Source organism: Pelodiscus sinensis, chromosome 11, assembly GCF_052426305.1.
Source record: "Pelodiscus sinensis isolate ZL-2025 chromosome 11, ASM5242630v1, whole genome shotgun sequence".
NCBI lineage: Eukaryota > Metazoa > Chordata > Testudines > Trionychidae > Pelodiscus > Pelodiscus sinensis.
In genome coordinates, this window is record NC_143062.1 from 34,610,818 (window position 1) to 34,633,067 (window position 22,250).

General features: G+C 40.0%; 1 protein-coding gene across 2 annotated transcripts in view; it reads right to left on the minus strand.

The window, feature by feature from the left end:
• Positions 1-22,250, minus strand: part of GRM7 (glutamate metabotropic receptor 7) — a 629,590-nt gene that overhangs the window by 430,051 nt on the left and 177,289 nt on the right. For both annotated transcript variants that reach the window (XM_075938705.2, XM_089781232.1), the window contains exon 2: positions 1,530-1,746. In XM_075938705.2, the coding sequence (XP_075794820.1) occupies positions 1,530-1,746 (217 nt within the window). The remainder of the gene's footprint in view (positions 1-1,529; positions 1,747-22,250) is intronic.

Below are 22,250 nucleotides of genomic sequence, written 5' to 3' on the forward strand. Positions count from 1 at the left end.
AATTATAGAATCATGGAATCATAGGGCTTGAAGAGACCTCAGGAAGTCATCGAGTCCAGTCCTCTGCCCAAAGCAGGACCAACCCAACTAAATCATCCCAGCCAGAGCTTTGTCAAGCCGAGACTTAAAAACCTCTAGGGATGGAGATTTCACCACCTTCTTAGGTAACACATTCCAGTACTTCACCACCCTCCTGGTGATATAGCTTTTTCCTAATAGCCAACCTAGACCTCCCCCACTGTAACTTGAGACCATTGCTCCTTTGTTCTGCCATCCGTCACTACTGAGATGGTTCCAGTCCTTCAGTCTTTACTCCAATTGAAGTCAATGGAAGTTTTACTTGCTTAAGGGTGGAAGGTCCAGACACTGTTCTGATAACAGTAACAAAATGTTTATGATAAAACATTACTTTCTATTTTATATTTACTCTTGCCAAAATATATCACCGTATATCTACAGAGATGAATTTTATATAAGAAAAGATGCTATTTACTTTCAATATAAGTACCCTACCCTAACTGGAACATGAGAGATCCTCAAATTCTTCAGCCTATAAAATAAAAACAATCACTTCCAAGAGCTTAACTTGTGATGGATTCATTTTCTTATACCCACAGATGCCTCAGAAATTCCTAGTCTATTTTGAGAAATGAAGCCAGTATGACAGTGTATTCCCTTAAAAACAACTTTTTTTAAAATTAGTGGAACCTTGGAGACTAACACAACGATGTGTATAGTATCATGAGTTTTCATGGGCAAAACCCACTTCTTCAGATGAGATGATCTTGAGTGTATTTACTTGTTTGCCTAGAACATCACTATTACCCAGCAGACATATTCCAGTATAGTGATATCAACCCTTGAGGTATTTCTTTTGAAGTTTAGACTTTTGGGAATGTGATTTTTTTCAGCCACTTATGTCAAAGCAATCCCAGTACCAAAAACACATGACAGCTCTGGACTCAAATACTCTTATGCCCTGAAGTGGTGTGGTTTTTTTTTTTAATAAATGTATTTGATCTCTCTCCCCAGGTCAGTAGGCTTTTCCCCTTCAAACAGAAGAGAATGGTTTTCCTCAATACATTTGTCAAGACAAATGATGGAGAACAAAACTGATACAGTATCTCAAAGTCGCTTGAAAGGTGGGCAGGTATAGTATGACATGAGTCAGTGTCTAATAATTTTCTGCTTTCAAAGAACTTTTACTGTGTAGAGATAAAAGCTCAGTATTTCAAAACCTAACTTGTACCATGTCATCATAATATAATAGTTTACACTAGAATACCAGAAGCAATTCAGTATTTCATATTTTCTCCAACAGTGCATGAAAACCATTCAAGTTTTAAACCCTCAAGTACTTTGTTTCTGGAACCCCCTGAGTAATTTAAGAATGAGAGTATCAGGAGCCATTACTGAGGCATTATAAGGAAGTGAAACAATTTTAGAGTCAAAGTTCTATGCAGAGAAGAATAGTATAACATATAACACTTAAATATCTGTCCAATACATACAATACTTGCTTTACCTACCTGCCTCTCTGGAAATCTGCATGAAGGACTCCACTCCTTTTTCTCCATAATTTCCTTCAGATGCTAAAGTTGACACATAATTCCACCCCAAAGCTTTTACAATGTCAACCATTGCCTGTGCTTGGAAGGAGTCTGGAGGGACCACTCGTGAGAAGAAATCGTAGCGCCTGTCATCACTTAATTCTGGGGCAGTTGAGGCATAACTGATCTGGGGAATCTGCAGGGAAAAAAAGGTTACTGATAAATAATATGTTCATAAATTCGCCATAGTTCTAGCATTAGTTTCAGCTAAACCTCTGTTAGTCCACCATATATCTGTCTGTTATTTTCTTTCTCCTTCAGTACCTCCTTGCAAGTCAAATAATCCATCTAGTAAATTACTTCAGGAGTGAACAAATTACAAGCAAAGTAATCACCGAAATAAACTATTTTCAGTTCGTTCTGAAAATTCTCAAACACATTTAAGAGACTGATACTCAAAAATATCTATTGTGCTACTGAATAAGTAATTTGTGAACAGAATGTCTGTTCTTGCCTTTGCATATCACATGTAGCATATACAATTGGCCAGTTGTTCATTTAACTGTTCGTTTACATCTCCTGATATCCACTTTGTAAATGGAGCCTCATTACTATGCACAAACTGTGCATGCAATTGTACACAGTTTTGCACCTGACATTTTCAAAATCAGGCCCTAGATATTTCATTTTAGTGTGGATAGCTTTTTTGTTCCTATGGCAGCGGTGACACTTTTTTTTTCTAATAAGCCATGATCTTCAGCTTCCAAGTTAAAACAAATGGCTCATTCATAAGAAAACCACAGTAGAAAAATTAAAAAGTAACATTCTTCCAAATTCCCCTCTGAGTTCTTCTATTTGTTGGGATTAATCTAGCTCAAATCAAACTATTTATTTCTTCCCTTGAGGCTACCATGGCCAAACAAAGCAGCGAACAGAACAATCTGTATATATATCCTTTTTACTAGTCATCAGGTTTTACAAGTATCTAATCGTTTGGGAACCTGAAGTTCAACTGAGAAGCTTAGAGAGAAGGACTCACCATGTGCCCAAGCATGATAATAAATTTAAGATGGTTTATGCCTGTGGAAACATCAATATTTCATGCTAAAGTACAAATATTTTGGTATGCTCTGACAGTCACCTCCTATCTTTACAAAAGCATTCCTACCAATGTGTATTGCTCTTCTCGCTCTCTCAAAAGGAAGGAACAATACATCCCAGGGATCAATCCTGGAAAGTCCTCAATTCCTTCAACTCCTACTGAGATCAGTGTAAGTTTAAAATCACTGAACGTCCCCAAGAATCTTACAGGATGAGGTCCCAAATATGCCTTTAAATAATTATGGAAAGACGGCAGCACAGCAATAAAGCCAGTCGAGCAGATATATACATTTAGGGTATGCCTATACTTGCCTTCGAAGTAGGGAGGCAAATGAAGCATACTGAAGTTGCAAATCAAGCCCAGGATTTAAATATCCCGCACTAGATTTGCATGTTCCCGGCCGGTCGCCATTTTAGAAATTCACTAGCCCGGAGTAACTGCCCGCGTCTACACACGGCAGTGAAACAGGAGTCTGATTTAAAGCCCCTAATTCGAATTAGCTGGTAAACCTCATTGCAGGAGGAATACCAGCTAATTCAAGTTAGGGCTTTAAATCGGACTCCTGTTTCACTGCCGCGTGTAGACGCGGGCAGTTATTCCGGGCTAGTGAATTTCTAAAATGGCGACCAGCAGGGAATATGCAAATCTAGTGCAGGATATTTAAATCCCGGACTTGATTTGCAAGTTTGGTATGCTTCATTTGCCTTCCTACTTCAAAGTAGGGGGCAAGTCTAGACATACCCTTACTGAACTACAGTCAGTGTTAAAATCCCAACAATTGCTGAAACATATTATCTTATCTAGAGACACTTTGTAATTTCTAGACATGGTTCAGATGCCTGTCTAATGTGACCATTATAAGACACAACACTTATTCATAGAATCATAGAATAATAGAACCATAGAGCTGGAAGAGACCTCAGAAGGTCATCAAGTCCAATCCCCTGCTCTAGGCAGGAGAAATCCCAACTAAATCAACCTGGCCAGGGCTTTGTCAAGCTAAGACTTAAACACCTCTAGGGATGGAGACTCCACTACTTCCCTAGGTAACCCATTCCAGTCCTTCACTACCCTCCTGGTGAAATAGTTTTTCCTAATATCCAACCTGGACCTCTCCCACCACAACTTGAGACCATTGCTCCTTGTTCTGCCATCTGTCACTACTGAGAACATCCTTTCTCCATCCTCTTTGGAACCTCCCTCCAGGAAGTTGAAGGCTGCTAGCAAATCCCCCTCACTCTTTCCTTCTGCAGACAAAACATACCCAACTCCTTCAGCCTCTCCTCATAAGTCATATGCTCCAGCCCCCTAATCATTTTGGTTGCCCTCTGCAGGACCCTCTCCAATGTGTCCACATCCTTTTTGTAGTGAGGGGGCCCAGAACTGGACACAATACTCCAGATGTGGCCTCACCAGAGCCGAATAAAAGGGAATAATGACATCTCTGGATCTGCTGGCAATGCTTCTCTTAATGCAACCTAATATGCCACTAGCCTTCTTGGCTACAAGGGCACACTGTTGACTCATATCCAACTTCTCATCCACTATAACCCCAGGTCCTTTTCTGCAGAACTACTTAGCTGGTTGGTCCCCAGCTTGTAACAATGCTTGTGATTCTTCCTTCCCAAGTGCAGGACTCTGCACTTGTCTTTGTTGAACCTCATCAGATTTCTTGTGGCCCAATCCTCCAATTTGTCTAAGTCACTCTGGACCCTATCTCTGCCCTCAAGCATATCTACCTCTCCCCCTAACTTAGTGTAATCCGCAAACTTGCTGAGGGTGCAATCCATCTCCTCATCCGGGTCATTAATAAAGATATTGAACAAAACCGGTCTTAGAACTGAATCTTGGGGCACTCTGCTAGAAACCGATCGCCATCCTGACATCGAGCCATTGATCACTACTCACTGGGCCCGGCCTTCTATCCATCTTTCTATCCATCTTACTGTCCATTTATCCAATCCACATTCCCTTAACTTGCTGGCAAGAATATTGTGGGAGACCGCATCAAAAGCCTTGCTAAAGTCAAGGTATATCACATCCACTGACTTTCCCCCATCCACAGAGCCAGTTACCTCACCATAGAAGCTAATCAGATTGGTCAGGCATGACTTTCCCTTTATGAATCCATGCTTACTATTCCTAATCACTTTCCTCTCTTCCAAGTGCCTCAAAATGGATTCCTTAAGGATCCCTTCCATGATTTTTCTGGGAACCGAGGTAAGACTAACCGGCCTATAGTTCCCTGGATCGTCCTTCTTCCCTTTTTTGAAGATGGGCACTACATTTACCTTTTTCCAATCATCTGGGATTTCTCCTGATCTCCACGACTTTTCAAAGATAATGGCCAAAAGCTGCTCAATGACATTTGCCAAATCCCTCAGTACCCTCGGATGTATTAAGACCGGACCCATGGATTTGTGTACGCTTAGCTTTTCTAAATAGTTCCTAACCTGTTCTTTACCCACCAAGGGCTGTCCATCTTCATCCCATCTTGTGTCACTTAGCGCATTAGTCTGGGAGCCCACCTTGTCCGTGAATACAGAGGTAAAGAAAGCATTGAGTATTTCAGTTTTCTCCACATCATCTGTCACTAGGTTACCTCCTTCATCCATTAGGGGCCGCACACCCTCTCTGATCACCTTCTTCTTAACATGCCTGTAGAAACCTTTATTGTTATCCTTCACATCCTTAGCCAGTCACAATTCCATTTGCGCTTTCACCTTCCTGATAACCCCCCGGCATTCTCGAGCTACACATTTAAACCACCTGTGAAGCTGTGCTGCTGAGCATCTTATAGGGAACACTTCCTAGTAAGCATCACCCACAGCAAGTAATACTTACTATGTAATGGCTAACTGGTAGCTAGGGAGCAACCTCCCACATAGGGCCCAGTGGGCTAGGAGCTGGCAGCCCTGCAAGCGGCCAGAAGCAACCAGGGTGGAGTACCCCTCTCTCCCCCTGCTGGTGAATGCTTAATCAGTTAACTAATAAATTAGGATTTTACATCCCTTGTTTGGGCCTGATCCTACCTATGCTCTTTGCGCAGAACTCCCACTGAAATCTGTAAGAACTTTGTGTGCAAGAGCTTGCCAAATATCATGCTTTGTTGCTATAAATTATTACCCTAAAAATGTTTACATTTTCAACTCTGATTATAGAAATTGCTCTCTGCTACAGAAATGAATTCTTCATTGTAGTAGTCTGACTTTTGCTTCTCCTATTCTAAGTTTTTGTCACACTCTTTAAAAGACCAGTTTCAAAAATCTAAGGCTTAGTATGTGGACAGTTAGATCAGGGGTTCTCAAACATCATTGCACCACAACCCCTTTCTAACAACAAAAGTGACTACACGGTCACAAGATGGGGGACTGAACCCTGAACATGCCTAGCTCCACTGTGCTGTGGGGAAGTATGGCAAACACAAAGCCACACTGCCCTAGTAAAGGGGAACAAAGCAGATGCACAAGGGGGTCAGCCCCAGGTAGAGGACCTATAACCTGAGTTCTACCACATAAGGCCGAAGCCCTCAAGTTTTGATTTTGGATCCAGGCAGTCATGCAGGCTTTGGTTCTGGGCCCCAACAAGTTTAAGCCAGTCCTGGTGACCTTATTAAAATGGAGTTGCCACCCACTTTGGGGTCTTGACCCACATTCTGAGAACACTGCCTTGGACCGATAGATCTGTTACATCCGTTTCAGCAATATTCCTTATACAGACTATATAGGAGATACCTACAAACAGATTCTCTGCTGATATAAATTGTCAGCAGCATTTCATATAAGTTAACTGAGTTATGACAATTTACATCAGTGGAAGATCTGCACTCCTATGATTATTCCAAGTACCAGAACTGATAGTATTGTTACATTTCTAACTATTGGCAATTTTAAAAAAAATTACCTGAACACTTTTTTGGTTTAATTAAGAGGGATTTTCCTCTCCCAATCTGTATAATGCTGGAACCAAAGTTTATTTGGTTAGGTATCAGCTCAGTTTTCATCCTAATAGGATGGTATCAGAAGAACATAGTTAACCATGGACAAAGGTGTGGCATTGTATACGCACTGCTTAAATTAAAGTCTGGTCCAATATACAATATTGTGTGTTCAACAACTGTGCAATGGGATGAGTGCTATAAACGTAAACTACACAAGTTAAAAACTGTATCTAACCTGTTCAGATATGTGAACAAAATGAATCCCAATGTATGTATCACATGTTTATTAACTAAAATCTAAAGATACGCTCTTCACTCCACTATGGAGCAAAACTTCATTGAATTTTGTCCAGTACTTTCATAATGTAAACAAATGTTTTGTTTTCAAAATCTTTTTTTCTCACTTATGAAATGTTAATCAGCTCTGTCTGTTTCAATTTGCATGTAGCAGTTACAACATTAAAACCAATCCTGTTATTTGTATTGTTTCCTTCTCAATGTCTATGCATTTTCCACAAGGACATGATTTTTAGACAGATTTTCTTAATGTAGCAAGAGGGAAAAAATAAAATCCAGGTCTAATATGCAGTGCAAACATTCCAGTTCAACTATGCACAATATATCAGAGCTTCCATTCCATTCCTCCTTTCCCTCTCCCCCTCCCCCCGTCATTCAAACTCTTCTCTCACTACTGGTGCATGGGCAAATTTCCAGGACTTACCAAAATTGGTCCCTCTTGCTTGCTAACTGAGGACAAAATTACAAAGCCATACCAGAAGGATATTTGTTATTCCCATGATCCTTTTCCTGAATCTAGTCAGCATTCCAGATACATAAAAGTGAACATCTGCTCATGTCAGCTTAAACATACAGAATATATTATTTTTGCTGTTGAACTTTTTAAATTCCTACCCAACTCATTAAGATATCAAATAATTAGAAAAATGTCAGGTGTAGGTCATACTCTTGAGAATTACACATTATCCTTGGAACAATTTAAGAAGCATAACTGTTGGAATATCCTTGACTAATTAAAGGAAAATACTCAAGCTTCAGCAACATGGGTGCATCCCCCATTAAATGAAATGGGAATCCTCTGTCATATGGTCCTGTGTGATATTGTGCTATTTTGAGTGAGGATATTATTAAGATGAAAAAATAGAGTCTTATGTAAGAAATAATGAAAATAGAACATTTAAGTTTCTATTTTCCTCTTTCAGATGACTCCATTGAGTTAACTCTTTAGGCTCATGAGTTTCAGCATAATTTCATTTTGTTTTGAAGCTTTAATGACAATTTATAAAATATGTTTTCCTCACTGGAGATGACCCCAGAAGGTAATACTTGGATTCAGATTAGGAGTCCGAATCTAGTCTGAGATCATTTCAGACATAGGTTTCACATCTGGATTTAATTAACCAATCTTCATCACACTGTAAATAAAAATGTCAGAGCTTTCATGAAATCAACCATTCTTTATCTTCTTGGGCTAAAATATTGTGACATTTCAACCATGCCTAAACCAGAACTAGAAAAGTGTCATGTTCTGGGTTTGGAACCAATGTTGAATCCAATACACACACACACACCCCTGGGGTAGAATTCTGCCCCACACAAGTCAATGGAAATGAATGTTCTTACTGACATCAACATGGCCTTAATTTTATCCATAACTCCTGAAATTTAGATCTACATGCCCATGGAAAATCAAGGGGATTCAGATTTAACATTCCAATAATGGCTAATTTACTTCTTGTAAAAGGAGATTCACAATGTTCAAGTTTGTAAAATGTGAATCTAAGTTTCTGACAAGATTCGGACTTGCCAGTTTTACCATAAAAAGCCTTCTATTTACCCCATGTACAATACAGGATAGCTCAGACAGTGGCACTGTAAGCAACACTGCAGCACTAATGTTAATTAATCTTGACCTTGAGGGATGTTTAGGAATGAAAAAAAAGGTTGTTCTGTATGATCCTTAGCCTATTTTCTGAAACCACCTATTAAGCGTCAATTCTTATCATTTTTTGTGATGTAAACACATGGAAACTGCCAATACCATCCACCTATGCCTCCAAGAGCTGTCACATGGTAACAATAAATATGCTCTGAATTCTACCTGAAAATTAAGGGAAGTATTTGTATATCTTGACCAATCTAGATACCTAAAACCTTAGCACTACCCTCCCCTTGTATACCTGACTTCTTAAAACACCTTTAGAATTTGTTTTCTCCCCCCTTCAAATCCCTATTTGCTGTGTGTTTAAGAATAGTACTAGGTCAAACCAAAGGTCCCTCTACCCACTGCACTCCATATTCTTCACAGTGATATTACTGTGATATGATTATAGCGTAATTATTACAAATTTGTGCAAGATAAATCATGTGAAGTATCATTGGAAAAGTTATGAGTTGCTTACTCTGATTATCCAATATGCATGCATGTATAATTTTGTACCTGAAGTTATGAATATTGACTAGGTATCTTTATTTCTGTACTTGCATGATGGCCATTAAATAAAATGCTTTCAGTCTAGATAGCATGGTGGGAAAGGGCCTAACCAGGTCAATGCATCATTAGGAAAAAAACAATAGGCTTTAGGAGACTCCCACCTGGGAAGCCTTCCTGGAAACATGAGCTAGACAGCCTCAATGTAATGTCTTTGTAGAGTCCATAGCAGCCATGTGATGAAACCACATGTCTCTGGACTTCATCTTGGGCTGCCAGTATTTTTCCACAGATCAGTCTGGGAGCCAAGCTTTGGGAACGAAGTGTTCTCATCATATACAAAAATATATAAGGCAGAGAGTGACATTATATGGAGTTCTTCCTTCCCCACCCAAGAAGACACCTGGGAACACATCAGGAACAAAGATGGAGCTGGGGGAAGTACAGGAGTCAGGCTAAAGGGATTTCTAGCCTGTGAATGAAACATCTGGGGAGTCCAATCTGTAAACAAGTGCAGCTTGCCCCTTAAGATTCTTCAGTCTACCTGTATCATCTCTTAGGGTGAGACTTCACTATTCATATTTAATGTATTTCGAATATTAAGCTTGGTTTGCATTTTTTGTTTATTTGCTAGGTAATCTGCATTGAGCTGTTTGCTACCACTTAAAATCTATCTTTTGTAGTTAATACACCTGTTTTTGCTTTATCTAAATCACTGAGTTGGAGTGAAGTGTGTGTGATTCGTAATTCAGGAACAAAGGCTGTTGAATATTCCTCTCCACATTGAAGGAGGGAATGGATTTTATGAGCTTACACTGTACAGTTCCCCGTGCAGAGCAAGACAATATAATTACGGGTTTACCTGAGGACTTGGTTGGTGCCCTGGCTATAGCCTTCCCATTCGGGTGCTGGTCAGAAAGCCTGTATGTAATTGTAAATCTAGGTGAGTCCCTGCGTGTATGTATGCTGGTGAGGACTTTGTTAGCTTCTCATAGCAGTACTGTGTAAGAAGGACAACAGCCTAGTGGATCAGAGGGGCTCAATGATATTCAAGTTCCAGGTGGCACTCCAAGGGGAACATATCATGCTGGGCTTCCAATAATGGTCAATGACAGGTGCTGCATAGAGAATTAACAAGCAGATATAAGACAGATCCCCTGTCACCTATTCCTAGTTTCTGATAAACAAACAGAGGCCAGGGACACCGTCCTAGCCCATCTTGGCTAATAATCATTGATGGACTTGTTTGAACCTGCAATGAAACATCACACTCTGCTGCTACTGGGAGTGATTGGGCTGTCAACAAATCCAGCATTACAAGGAATTCTGAAGGATTAAAGCAGCAAGAGAAGAGAGGTTGAATGGAAGACATAATTTGTTTAAGCACATATGTGTCATAGATAATTCACAGGAAAGATTCAGAAATTTTCTTTATACACTGTATATAATGTGTTTGTAACACCATCTCAGCATAAGAGTCCAATCTTAAATCTGTATGGTATGGGTTAGTTTAGCTAACTGCAAGGTTTCTCATTCAAAACCCTTCTAAGCAGGGATAAAATGGTGCATATTTATCAAGTAAATAAAGAACTATCCTCTTCCTATCAATTTAACAAGAACAACTAGAGTGTCTTTTAATGTTAGCCCTGCATATTAATAAAAAAATGTCAAGTCAAATGAAAAACATTAAATTTTCTGGCAAGACATGGAGAATTAAAAGTTATAGTTTCAAACAGCTATTTTGGATCAAAGTGATAGTATTAACTTCATTGTGATGGTAAAATTCTTTTAAGCTGCCCAATAAGCAAGACAAAACTTTTTTTTTTGCATAATGTCAATTCAAAATGAAAATGTGATTCATTTTGATCAAAAATATCAAAACGTTTTATTGTTTCCTTTTGGACATGAAACATTTTTAGAATGTTTTGTTCTATTACCCTTTTTTTGTTATTTTGACTTTCCATTCTGATTCAGAACAGAAGCTAATTTTGAAATGTCAATATTTCCCACAGGAAAATCTCTTTTCTGAACAGCCCTTGCATTTTGATACTAGACTTCTGCTCTGCAAGCACAAGGACTTCAGTTCTCACTGACCTTTGCACTATCTGGAAAAGAATGGGAGGGAAATCATTTTACCTTCCTGAATATCCTTTAGGGTACATATACACAGCGGCACTATTTCAGGATAACGTCTGTAATCCCAAAATAGCGTTCTGTTCATCTTAACAGCACACCTGCTATTTTGAAACACATTAGAAATAAAGCGTTTCTTATTCCAGCTTCCTGTAAACTTTGTTGCATGAGGATTAAGGAAGATTCCAGAATAGCGATTTATTACAAAATTAACACTGTGTTGACAGTGCCAAATTTCAAATTTCAAAATGAGCCACGCAATTTGCATAGCTCAAATTGTGTAACTTATTTCAAGGTATGCACTACTGTGTAGACACACTGTTAATGTGCACCCATGCAATAGAGGCATAATCTAACCAGTGTTTCTCAAAGCATGGGTCTCCCCTCATGGATAGGGGGCACAAGGGTCTAGCTATGATGTATAAAATAAGAAACAGGTCATTATTAACACCATATTGTAAACAGCAGGAGCGTACAATTGATTTCATTTTTCTGAAGGGGAGCAAGGTTTTAAAAGGTTGAGAAATGCTGATCAAGCTCATGAAGAATTTTCAGATTTTTGTAAAGACATACAGGCAGTCCCCGGGTTACGTACAAGATAGGGACTGTAGGTTTGTTCTTAAGTTGAATCTGTATGTAAGTCGGAACTGGCGTCCAGATTCAGCCGCTGCTGAAACTGATCAGTTTCAACAGTGGCTGACGCCAGTTCTGACTTACATATAGATTCAACTTAAGAACCCCAGGCATCCCCAAGTCTGGGCTGTCTGCTGCCCGCGTGTTCCGCCGCCCGCGTGTTCCGCCGCTTTGCTTCCTCTCCCTGGTCTGCTGGAGACCAGGGAGAGGGAGGGCCCCGTTCGTAACTGCGGATCCGACATAAGTCGGATCCGCGTAACTCGGGGACTGCCTATACTGTGTTTGAGGTATTACATGGTCCTCAAAGGTAATATTCTGCTTAAAATAACAAAGGACAATTGGACTTGATTATACTGTATTAGCCAGTGATTAAACATTGTAATTCTTTTACATTAGATATCAGAATGACTGTTTATTTTTTTCCCCTTTAATGAAGAGTGATCTCTTCTGGATTCCTTTACAACACTTAGTTGTTTTATTTGAGAGGTAGGGTTCTTTGAACTCACTGAACACCATGAAAGCCTATACAGAAAACATTCTAGGAATAAAAACACAGTAGAATCAGACCTTTTCCATGATCTACTAAGCTACTCTTTCCTTTTCTAAAAGCAGAATTGTGACTAAAAGACAAATGAAATACAAACTTAACACAAAGCTGACTCTGCTTGGCTAAGCCATAAGGGAAATTTCTGTTGAATACATCTCCCCTCCCTCACACTTGTATGAAGGAGATAGCCATTTCACCTGAATGTGCACTAGAGCATAAAACATCAGGAATCGAAGTCCTTTTCAACTACACTACTCTGGAGCGCAGTAGCTCACTGTCATTCCTAAGGTGACTCCAATCTTTTAGCGGTGTACTTCCTATCCTATTGTCTAACACCGCTCTGCCATTAAGGGAAATAATTTGATCTCTGATGACCAACATACATAATCATTTTGTAATATATACAGATAATATCCGGGGGTCTGAAAAGTACTCATGTATATCAAAGAGTAAGAGGAGAGAACTATTCTCAACATCAAGCACAGTATGATCCCCTAAAAATATATTCACAGTGGCATTCCTAAGAGTTTTCATCATGCAGGCCACATCTTAACAATATGAATCTCCTGTGCTATTTGCCATAATGTAGCATCCATGTGGCGACTACAACCATTGCACACATGGTAAACCAAATGTTTTTTTCAATATTAGGAAAGTATTTCTATATTTTCAAGTAGTCTTTAGTCTGATAAGAGTTCACTTTTCCTCTTCATTTTATCTTCCCCTCTCTGTTCTTCATCTCCCAGCTGGAAACAAAGAAGAGACTATGAAATAAGGAAACTTTTGGTGGCGCATCAACGAGGACACACAGAATACAAATCAGGAATTTGTTTTACTGTTCCTGACACTCAACATCTAGATTCTGTATAATCGCACTGAGCCTCCAACTTCAATCACTTCTTTTTTTTCCTCTCACTCTTTTTGCCTCTCTCATTTCTGCCAAGGTCCAATGCATATTAACAGTAGCAATAAAAAAACAACCTTGTTCCATTAAAATATGATTGAATTATCATCCCTTTACTTAGTCACACATAAAAGTTTCAAAACAGGATGGCACCTGACAAAGGACAGTTGTCTCACAATTTAAAAAAAAAAAAAGACATTTTCACCAAGGATCATGTGCAATTAAGATAACGTATGAACGTACCTAGTAAGATATTAATGAACTCCCACTGAGGTACTATTAAGTTCACAGTTTATTGCAATTCCATTTTCAACTCTCTAATCAGCTTTATTGATATGGTCTCTTGACAATGACAAAAAAATAATCTGACACAGCCTCTTGAGATGATCTTGTTTGGAAATGCAGTACAAAACTATTTGAACCACACAACCCTGCTAATAACTGTGCTTTCCAAAATAAAAGGAGAGTGCAGAATTTTCACTTGGCTATAGAATGTTTTGGTATGGATCGATGCATGACTAACAGCTATCAATCAGTTTAGCCCATAGCTTTTACACATGTAGAAATCTCGTGTGTTAGGACTTAATCATCAGTTAATACAACTATGTTCAAAGTTTACTTCTCTAATTGCATAAGAAATGGCTTCAGCACGATGTGAATTGTATATAATCAGTTCGTTCCCTTGAATTAAATTTACTTGTAGCTTTGTACTAGTTATGTCTGTGGCCCATACCCTGAAGGCCTTCCTTAGTTTTTCTTGATTCTTAATCCTGAGAAAAAAACTTTCACCAATGGGAGTTTGGCCTGAGTAAGGACAAAGAAGAAACAGGATGAACATACCTCCCAGCTAATGAGGACTCAGACCTTTGGGCCTTGTAATCTGTGCATTTTAGAAACTCTAATATACTCATCTATTCTGACCTCCTATATAACCAGTGGTGAGCAATCTGTAGCCCATTGAGGTTCTTCATGTGGCCCATGAGATATTTTGTTTACTATTGCCCATATACAGTATTGCCAGATTGTGCTGCTTTCCATCTGTCGTTTTTGTCCTACCAGTATTACTAAAATGATACTTGTGTAAAGCAAGAGCACATGAAACTATATGTGTGATAATTGCACACAACACTGAGGGTACGTTTATACTGCACACTTATTTCTAAATATGCTATTCCAGAAGAAATACTCCAGAATAGCTTAGTTAAAAAAAAACACATCTACACTACAGGGAAGCCTCAAAATTAGTCTGAGGCTGCCTTCCCTAATGTGGATGTGCTACCTCAAGTTAGAGCACTAGGAGGCACTGAATGGCCCCGGGGAGGAGCTATTCTGAAATAGCAGCAGGGGAGCATCCACACTACAGCTATTTTGAAATAGCTATTTTGGAATAGCGACAAGGAGTCCTGTGGCACCTTATAGACTAACTGAAGTGTAGGAGCATAAGCTTTCGTGGGCAAAGACCCACTTCGTCAGATATTTTGGAATAGGTGTTTTTCCTCATAGAAAGAGGCTTACAGAAGTTGGAATAAGCCGTGCGTTATTTCAAATTTATTTCAAAATAATGGAATTGCTGTGTAGACGCTTGTACTGTTATTTCAAAGTAATGTCAGTTATTTCGAAATAACTGCTATGTAGACATACCCTGACTGTGAGAGAGCCATGTGCATCCTCTGCCTCAAATCAAAGCATAGCTATGGTTCAACTGGCACCCCTCGCAAATTCAATTCTATTGCACAAGTGCAGTTAGAAAAACTACTCCATCCCAAGAGATTTAGTTACAACAATTTTGCAGCCCACTTAGACGAATAACTACTCATGTGGCCCACTGAGGATGTCCATTGCTGTGTATAATACTGGCAACAGAGCTTCCCCAAAATAATTCCTGGAGTAGATATTTTAGAAACACATCTAGTCTTGATTTAAAAATTGCCTGTGATGGAGAATCAACCGAGACCATTGGTAAATTGTTCCAGTGTTTAATTACCTTCACTATTAAATATTGACACCTTATTCTTAGTTTGAATTTGCCTCTTCAATTTTCAGATATGGGAATGAGTTATCTCTTTCTCTGCTAGACTGAAGAGTCTATTATAAAATATTTGTTTCCTATATAGGTACTTATAAACTGTATTCAAGTCATTCAACCTTTTCTTGGGTAACTGAAATAGACTAAACTCCTCAAGTCTCTCATGATAAGGCTTATTTTCTAATCCTTTAATCACTTTTGTGGCTTTTCTCTGAACCCTCTTCAATTTATCAATATCCTTCTCCACCTGTGCCAAATACAGAGGTAAAATATTCCTATTTGACAATCCCAAGGTTGTCTCTCCAAGAACCTCATTAGCACTACTCCAAATCTATTGGTTTATTTTAAGAATCATCACTTCCAAGGATAGATTCTCTCATTGTGTAAGCAGTCTATATTCTTTGTTCCTAGGTGTATACATTTAGCCATATCAAAATGCTTACTGTTTGCTTGCACTCAATTTATCAAACAAATTCTATTGCTCTTCATCAGTGACATACCTGACATTGGGTACTGTCAGAAGACAGGATTCTGGGCTAGATGGACAATACCCAGTCTGACCCCGTTTGGCTGTAGTTTTCTTCATTATTTACTACTCCCTCTAATTTTTGTGTAACCTGCAAATGTTATGAATGATTATTGTATGTTTTTTCCAGGTCATCAATAAAAATATTAATTAGTGTAGGCCCAAGAACTGATCTCTGTGGAATCTACTAGAAACACATCACCAGCTGCTTCCCCATTTACAATTATATTTTGAAACCTAATGGGCAGTTTTTAATCTATTTAACATGTGCAATATTAATTGGATATTGTTATAGGGTTTTTTTAAATCAAAAAGTCATGCAGTACTAAGTCAACTATCTTTTAGAAGTCTGAGTATATTAAGTCAACACTATTATCTTTTGTCGTCAAACTTGCAATCTCAAAGAAAAATAGAAAGTTAATTTGACAGGATCTGCTTCCCATAAACCCATGTTGATTTACTACTGAAAAAAGTTTGTATAACAGTCTATATACACAATAAAAAATAATACCTTTTACACTGTTGATATATGGAGGTCTAGTTCAGCTGAGAGAAAATCTATTAAACAAAAGTCACACATTTAAAGAAGGACCTAAGAATTGTCGTATAATGGCAAATTAAAGAAAAAATCTATTTACAGTTCACATGTTTTTCCCTTATTATTTCTCACACCATTTGTCAATTACAAAAGCTATTAGTGTTCAAACAAGATCCTGTTTGCTCACATCACAGCCTATCTCCTATTTTATTCTTGCAGTGAATTAGAGAGCTCACACAATCATCTACAAGAAGGATGGGGACAAATGGACATGGTTTGCAAGTTCAAAGTCAACGAGAAGCTAAGCTGGGAGGAGGGAAGAAGCATTTAATAATCCATATGTTATTTTCAATAGCAACAATATAAATACTAAAAACACAAGACAAGTGTTGAAGGTGGAGGGATAGCTCAATGGTTTGAATGATGGCCTACTAAACCCAGGGTTGCAAACTCAATCCTTAAAGAGGCCATTTAGGGACATGGGGGCAAATCTGTCAGGGATGGTACTTGGTCTCACCATGAGAACAGGGGACTGGACTTGATGACTTCTCAAGGTCCCTTCCAGTTCTATGAGCTAAGTATATCTCCTTATATTACTGCATAATCATGTAAGTTTGTGTGTGAGAGGGAATGTTTCTATTTGCTATTTCATTCTGCAATATAAATTGCATTCCACTGAATGACCTCACAATCAACTGCCTATCAGCACATGTAAGGTCAATAGGACACTAGACCATAGATAATCTTGGCCAAATAGACTAAGACAGTGGCTCCAAACCTTTTCAAGGATATAGACCCCTTTTCAATCTATTAATATTTTATGAGCCCTTCCCCTCAAACAGTAGAGCTGTGCCTGCAGCTTGCCCATCCTTCAGGCCAAACTGCTTCCCAAGCAGCATCCCTCTTCCCACTAAGGAAGCAGCACAGGCTGAAGGGCATGCTGGCTCCCATTAGTATGTCCTTCAACCCATGTTGCTTCCCGTGCCTCAGGAAACAGCGCAGGCTGAGGGACTGCTGCCTGCCTACGAGGCTCCATGCCAGCAACCAGAACATCCCTCAACCCATGCTGCTTTCCAAACAATGGGAAGCAATGTGGTTTGAAGGATGTGCTGGCTGCAAGAAGTTTCACACAGATCCCCCATGGTACTGAACCACAGGTTGGGAACCACTGGACTTAGACACATATTGAGAAGTCAGAATTTTCCAACTGTAAAATCACCTTAAGGACTCAGAGCTCACTATTTGGAACAGATTATCGAAGAGAAAGCCTAGTTCTGGTAGCTAGCAAGGGTGTTGTCAGGGAGCCAGAACCACCAATGGGATACAGTTCTGAAATGTAAATTGCATATAGATACCTGGCCTGCCCTTTCTTTGTGAACTTCTAAGTTAAGGGCTACAGGAAGCAACAACATGTGGTAATTAGAATTACCATGTCTACAAAGAATTTGGGGCATGGAAGTGGACTGATCCAGGAAGATATCATGAGTAAAAAAAGGGAAAATGTGTATTTAGTCACGAGTAGGTCATTTTTCTTTGTTTTGGTTGTTTGGTTAAACTTTTCTGTGTGGATCAGTGCCTTGCATCCCTCATAAACTATTCCAGAGATGTTCTGTGTCTTTTGTTTTACTCAGTTCCTCTGTAACACCTAGCAACCAAGTATGCTTTATCACATATAGCTTTTTGGTTTGTTAATAAAATTATCTTTTTTAAGGCAATGATTTGATTCTTGTGTCCTGGAAAGAAACGGGAGGTGCACTGTGTGTGTGTATGCCTAGCCTGAGAGGTCAGCTATCAAAGACACAGTTAGTTTTCTTTTGTTTCTTTTTTCAAGCTCTCTTGTGGCAGAGGAGCTTGGGGTACCCCTGGGGAAGGAAGTCCAAGTGCTTTTTCCCTGGGTTAAAAAAGAAAGGGTTTATTTCACTTGGTGGTAGCAGCTACCTTCCAGAGTCAGTAAATCTGTGACTTTGGGGAGTTTTTATAAGCAGCGCCTATAGAGCCAAGGCATTTATGGCATTGAAAGTAATACCAATTTATGTACCATTATATGCAAAATTTTCAAGAAAAGTCAGACCTAGTTACTGAACTCCCTTTCAGGCCAGTAGAGCTGACAACCTCCACAGGCCCTAAAGGGAAAGTGAGGAGGGGCCTCAAGCAGAAGGGACAGGGCTGGGAGCAGCCAGCCCTCAGGACCACCCAGAGTGCAGTGCTGGGCCCCCTTCCTAGTCCTCAGAGCTGCGTGGAGTGCTCAGTGCCACACTCTCACAGTGATATTAGGCCCAGAGCTCCAGCTGCTGCCACTGTCAGAGTTGCAATAGTGGAGGCCAGGAGCCCAGGTCCCTTTGACTCACTAGGCACCCTCCATGGCAGAGACACTGCTCTATCGGTGTTTGCTCAAGCCTGTGAAGTTAGATTCCTGGGACAGTGGTGCACATTTTAGGGCTTAATCCCTTTCTGCCCTGAGCTATAATCAGAGGCTAGAGGGCAGCTGGATTATGCTAGTGGCCAGCAGCAGCCGGGAAGTGTTAGATGCCTTTCAATGGAGTGTGGGCAGGAAGGGCCAAGCTGCTTTCCGCCAGCGTGGGAGAGGGAGAGATGAGCTCTGCAGAGACTTGGGCCAGGTCATCTCTCTCTCACCCTCTCCTTTGCAGCTGGAAGCAGATCCGGTTCCTTCTCTCCTACACAGTGACAAACACTGGTAGAATTGTGAGGAAAGATGCACATGAACATCCATGTCCCTGGCATGTGCTGCTGCTTCAGGAAGATGTGGTGCCAGTTACCAGGACAGGTAGGCTCAGCCAGGCATGCAGAATGTGAGTGTGTGTGTGTGTGTGTGTGTGTGTGTGTGTGTGTGTGTGTGTGTGTGTGTGTGTGTGTACACACGCCTTAAAGCTTTAAATACAAGGTAAATAAAAAGAATCCAACCACACCGTATTTCTTTTTTTTCACCTGGGCTCAGTCACCTAGATATGAATTTGAATGTTTGCACTGCACACTTCTGATTTATTGCCATTGAACATTCTAGAATCCCAATTATTTTACCAGGTGTCCAGTATTCAGCACAGGAAAATATGGTCATGCTCTATAGATGTAATGCTTTATTTTCAGAAGATTTGGGTGTGTAGTGACCCAGCAAAAGTGCTGATCTCTACTTACAAGTAAAATAACTGTTGGACTGCCTCACACAAAAGAAAATAAGCATGGACTCAGTTTGTTTTTTACTTCGGCTTTGTACTTTGGTTTTATACAGGGCTCTTTGATTACTTCACCTTCATCTTCCCTTCAGTCTACACTAATTAGCTGGCATCTCAGTAAAAATGAAGTTTAAACAAATTATGATTTTATATGAAAGAAAATCATTTCGATTTTATTACTCATTATTTCTACAGTACTATGATTGTGCATGACAATTGATACATATAAATGAAAAGGTCCCCCGCCTTCTAATGTCAGAAAACTCAGGAGTAAGGCAGTACAGCATATGGGTGAGGGGATAAGAGAAAGAACAGGGGATATGAGAGAGATGATGTGGGATCAGTGAGAGGATATGATAAGAGAGAGAGAGAGAGAAGTGGGATGAGAAAGCATGGGAAGAAGAGGAGGGGAAATTAACAGAGAGTTCATTTTGTCTTTATTTCCTTTAGCAATCATTTGCCTTTTCTGAATTGCCTTGCCTTACAATTTTTAGTTCTTCTTAAACACAGCATTTTTGCATGCTGGAATAGTCATGGAGATTACCAATGGAAATTAGTTCTCTTATAATGGAGAAGTAACAGTAATGGACAGATATAGTAATAGATCATAATAGAGCTATTACGAGACAGTCGTGCTCCCCTAACCTGACCATCCTGAAATGATCTGACAACTTTGAGCTTGGTGCATTTGAAACTATTATTCTGGTTAACAGAACCATGATTTATTGCCATTGAACTTGCTTGAATACAAATTATTTTACCAGGTGTCCTGTTTTCAGCATAGAAAAATATGTTCACCTTGTATAATGTCATGTTTTAATTTCAGTAGATTTGGGTGCACACTGACACAGCAAAAGTATTGATCTGTAATTACAAATGAATAACTATTGGATTGTCTTACACAAAAGAAAATATGCATTGACACAGTTTGTTGTTGACTTTGGTTTTGTACTTTTCATTAATATAGGTGTGATAGATAGGAGGAGTGCTGGCCAGCATCCATTGATTAAAGGGTTAAACTCAGGTAGCTAGCAGGGGGTGTTGGCAGAAAGCCAGGAAAACGGATGGGAAAGGCTATTGAAATTTGAATATAGATATGAAGGGAGGTTCCAGAGAAAGTGGAGTGAGGCTGTTCTCAGGGGTGGTAAATGGCAGAACAAAGAGCAATGGTCTCAAGTTACAGTGCAGGAGATCTAGGTTGGATATTAGGAAAAACTATTTCACTAAGAGGATGGTGAAGCACTGGAATGGGTTACCTAGGGAGGTGGTGGAATCGCCATCCCTAAAGGTTTTTAAGTCCCGGCTTGACAAAGACCTGCCTGGGATGATTTAGTTGGGGTTGGTCCTGCTTTGGGCAGGAGGCTGGACTCGATGACCTTCTGAGATCTCTTCCAGCCCTAGGATTCTAGGATTCTATGACCTGCTGCTAAGCTAAGGGCTGCAGGGAGCAACATGCAGTAATCAGAATTACCATGCCTACAAGTTATATTGGGCATGGGAGTGAACTGAGCCTTGAAGTACAGATCAGCACAGATCATGAGTAGAGAAAGTAATGTATGTTTAGTTGTGATCAGGGTATTTTCCTTTGTTTTGGTTGTTTGGTTAAACTTCTCTGTGTGAATCCATGCCTTCCCACCCTCATTCATCATCTAAGGTATACCCAGAGATGTTCTCTGTGTTTTAATGTGTTTTATTCAGTTGCTCTGTAACACCTAGAAACTAAGTATGCTTTATTGAGTATACTTTTTTGTTTTGTTAATAAAATCACCTTTTTTAAGGTGATGATTTGATTCTTGTGTCCTGGAAGGAAACAGGAGCTCTGTGTGTGTGTATGCATGCCTAACTCTGAGAGGTAAGTTACCAGAGACTCCAGTTTGCTTTCTCCTTTTTTCCAAGAGCTTAGAGGTACCCCTCAGGAAGGAGTCCAAGTGCTTTCTTCCTGGGTTCAAGAAGAAAGGGGTTCACTTGGTGGCAGCTACCTCCTAAAGTCAGTGAATCTGTGACCTTGGGGAGTTTGTAAGCAGAAGCCTATAAAGGCACGGTATTTTTAATGTCTCTTGTGGGCCCCCATCTTCTGCACTCGAAGTGCCAAACTGGAGAACAACCCTGACAACAGGACTTTTTGTCTACTCCACATCCATCTTCTCATCAGTTAGTTTTCTCTCACACACAAAATTAGCCTTGAAGTAGAACAAATGTGTCTCAAAGTGCACTTTTCTTTTTTCAACAAAATATCTGCATAGAGTCTAAGGAAAGAAACTACCTCCTGGTATATAAAACAGCCTTCATACTCTATTATAATTGGGGGAAGTCCAAATGAAAAAAAATCTTTACTAATATTGGTCCAGCTGGTAAACTGTACATGTAAAAGATCTCCTTTGCTTCCCTCTTCCTAGAAAGTGTAATAGTGAATTACTGAGGTGACAATCACAACAATTAGTGCACTTCACACAGATCTTAAAAGCTCTTTATCTCTGTGACGGGGCGCTGGTCCCGGCCGCCCCGGAACCTACGGCACCCCGCACTCCTGAGCCCGCGGGGGGCAAAAGGGATGCCGGCGGGGCTGCCGCAGCACAGCCCGCAGTGTCTGGCAGCCCTGGAAGTCGGGAGCGCGGATGCTCACGGACGGCACCCCGGCTCACGTGCCCCATCTGCACGGGGATAGCCAGGGACACGGACGTCGCCAGGAGGAGATTCCCCTCCCCAGGTGA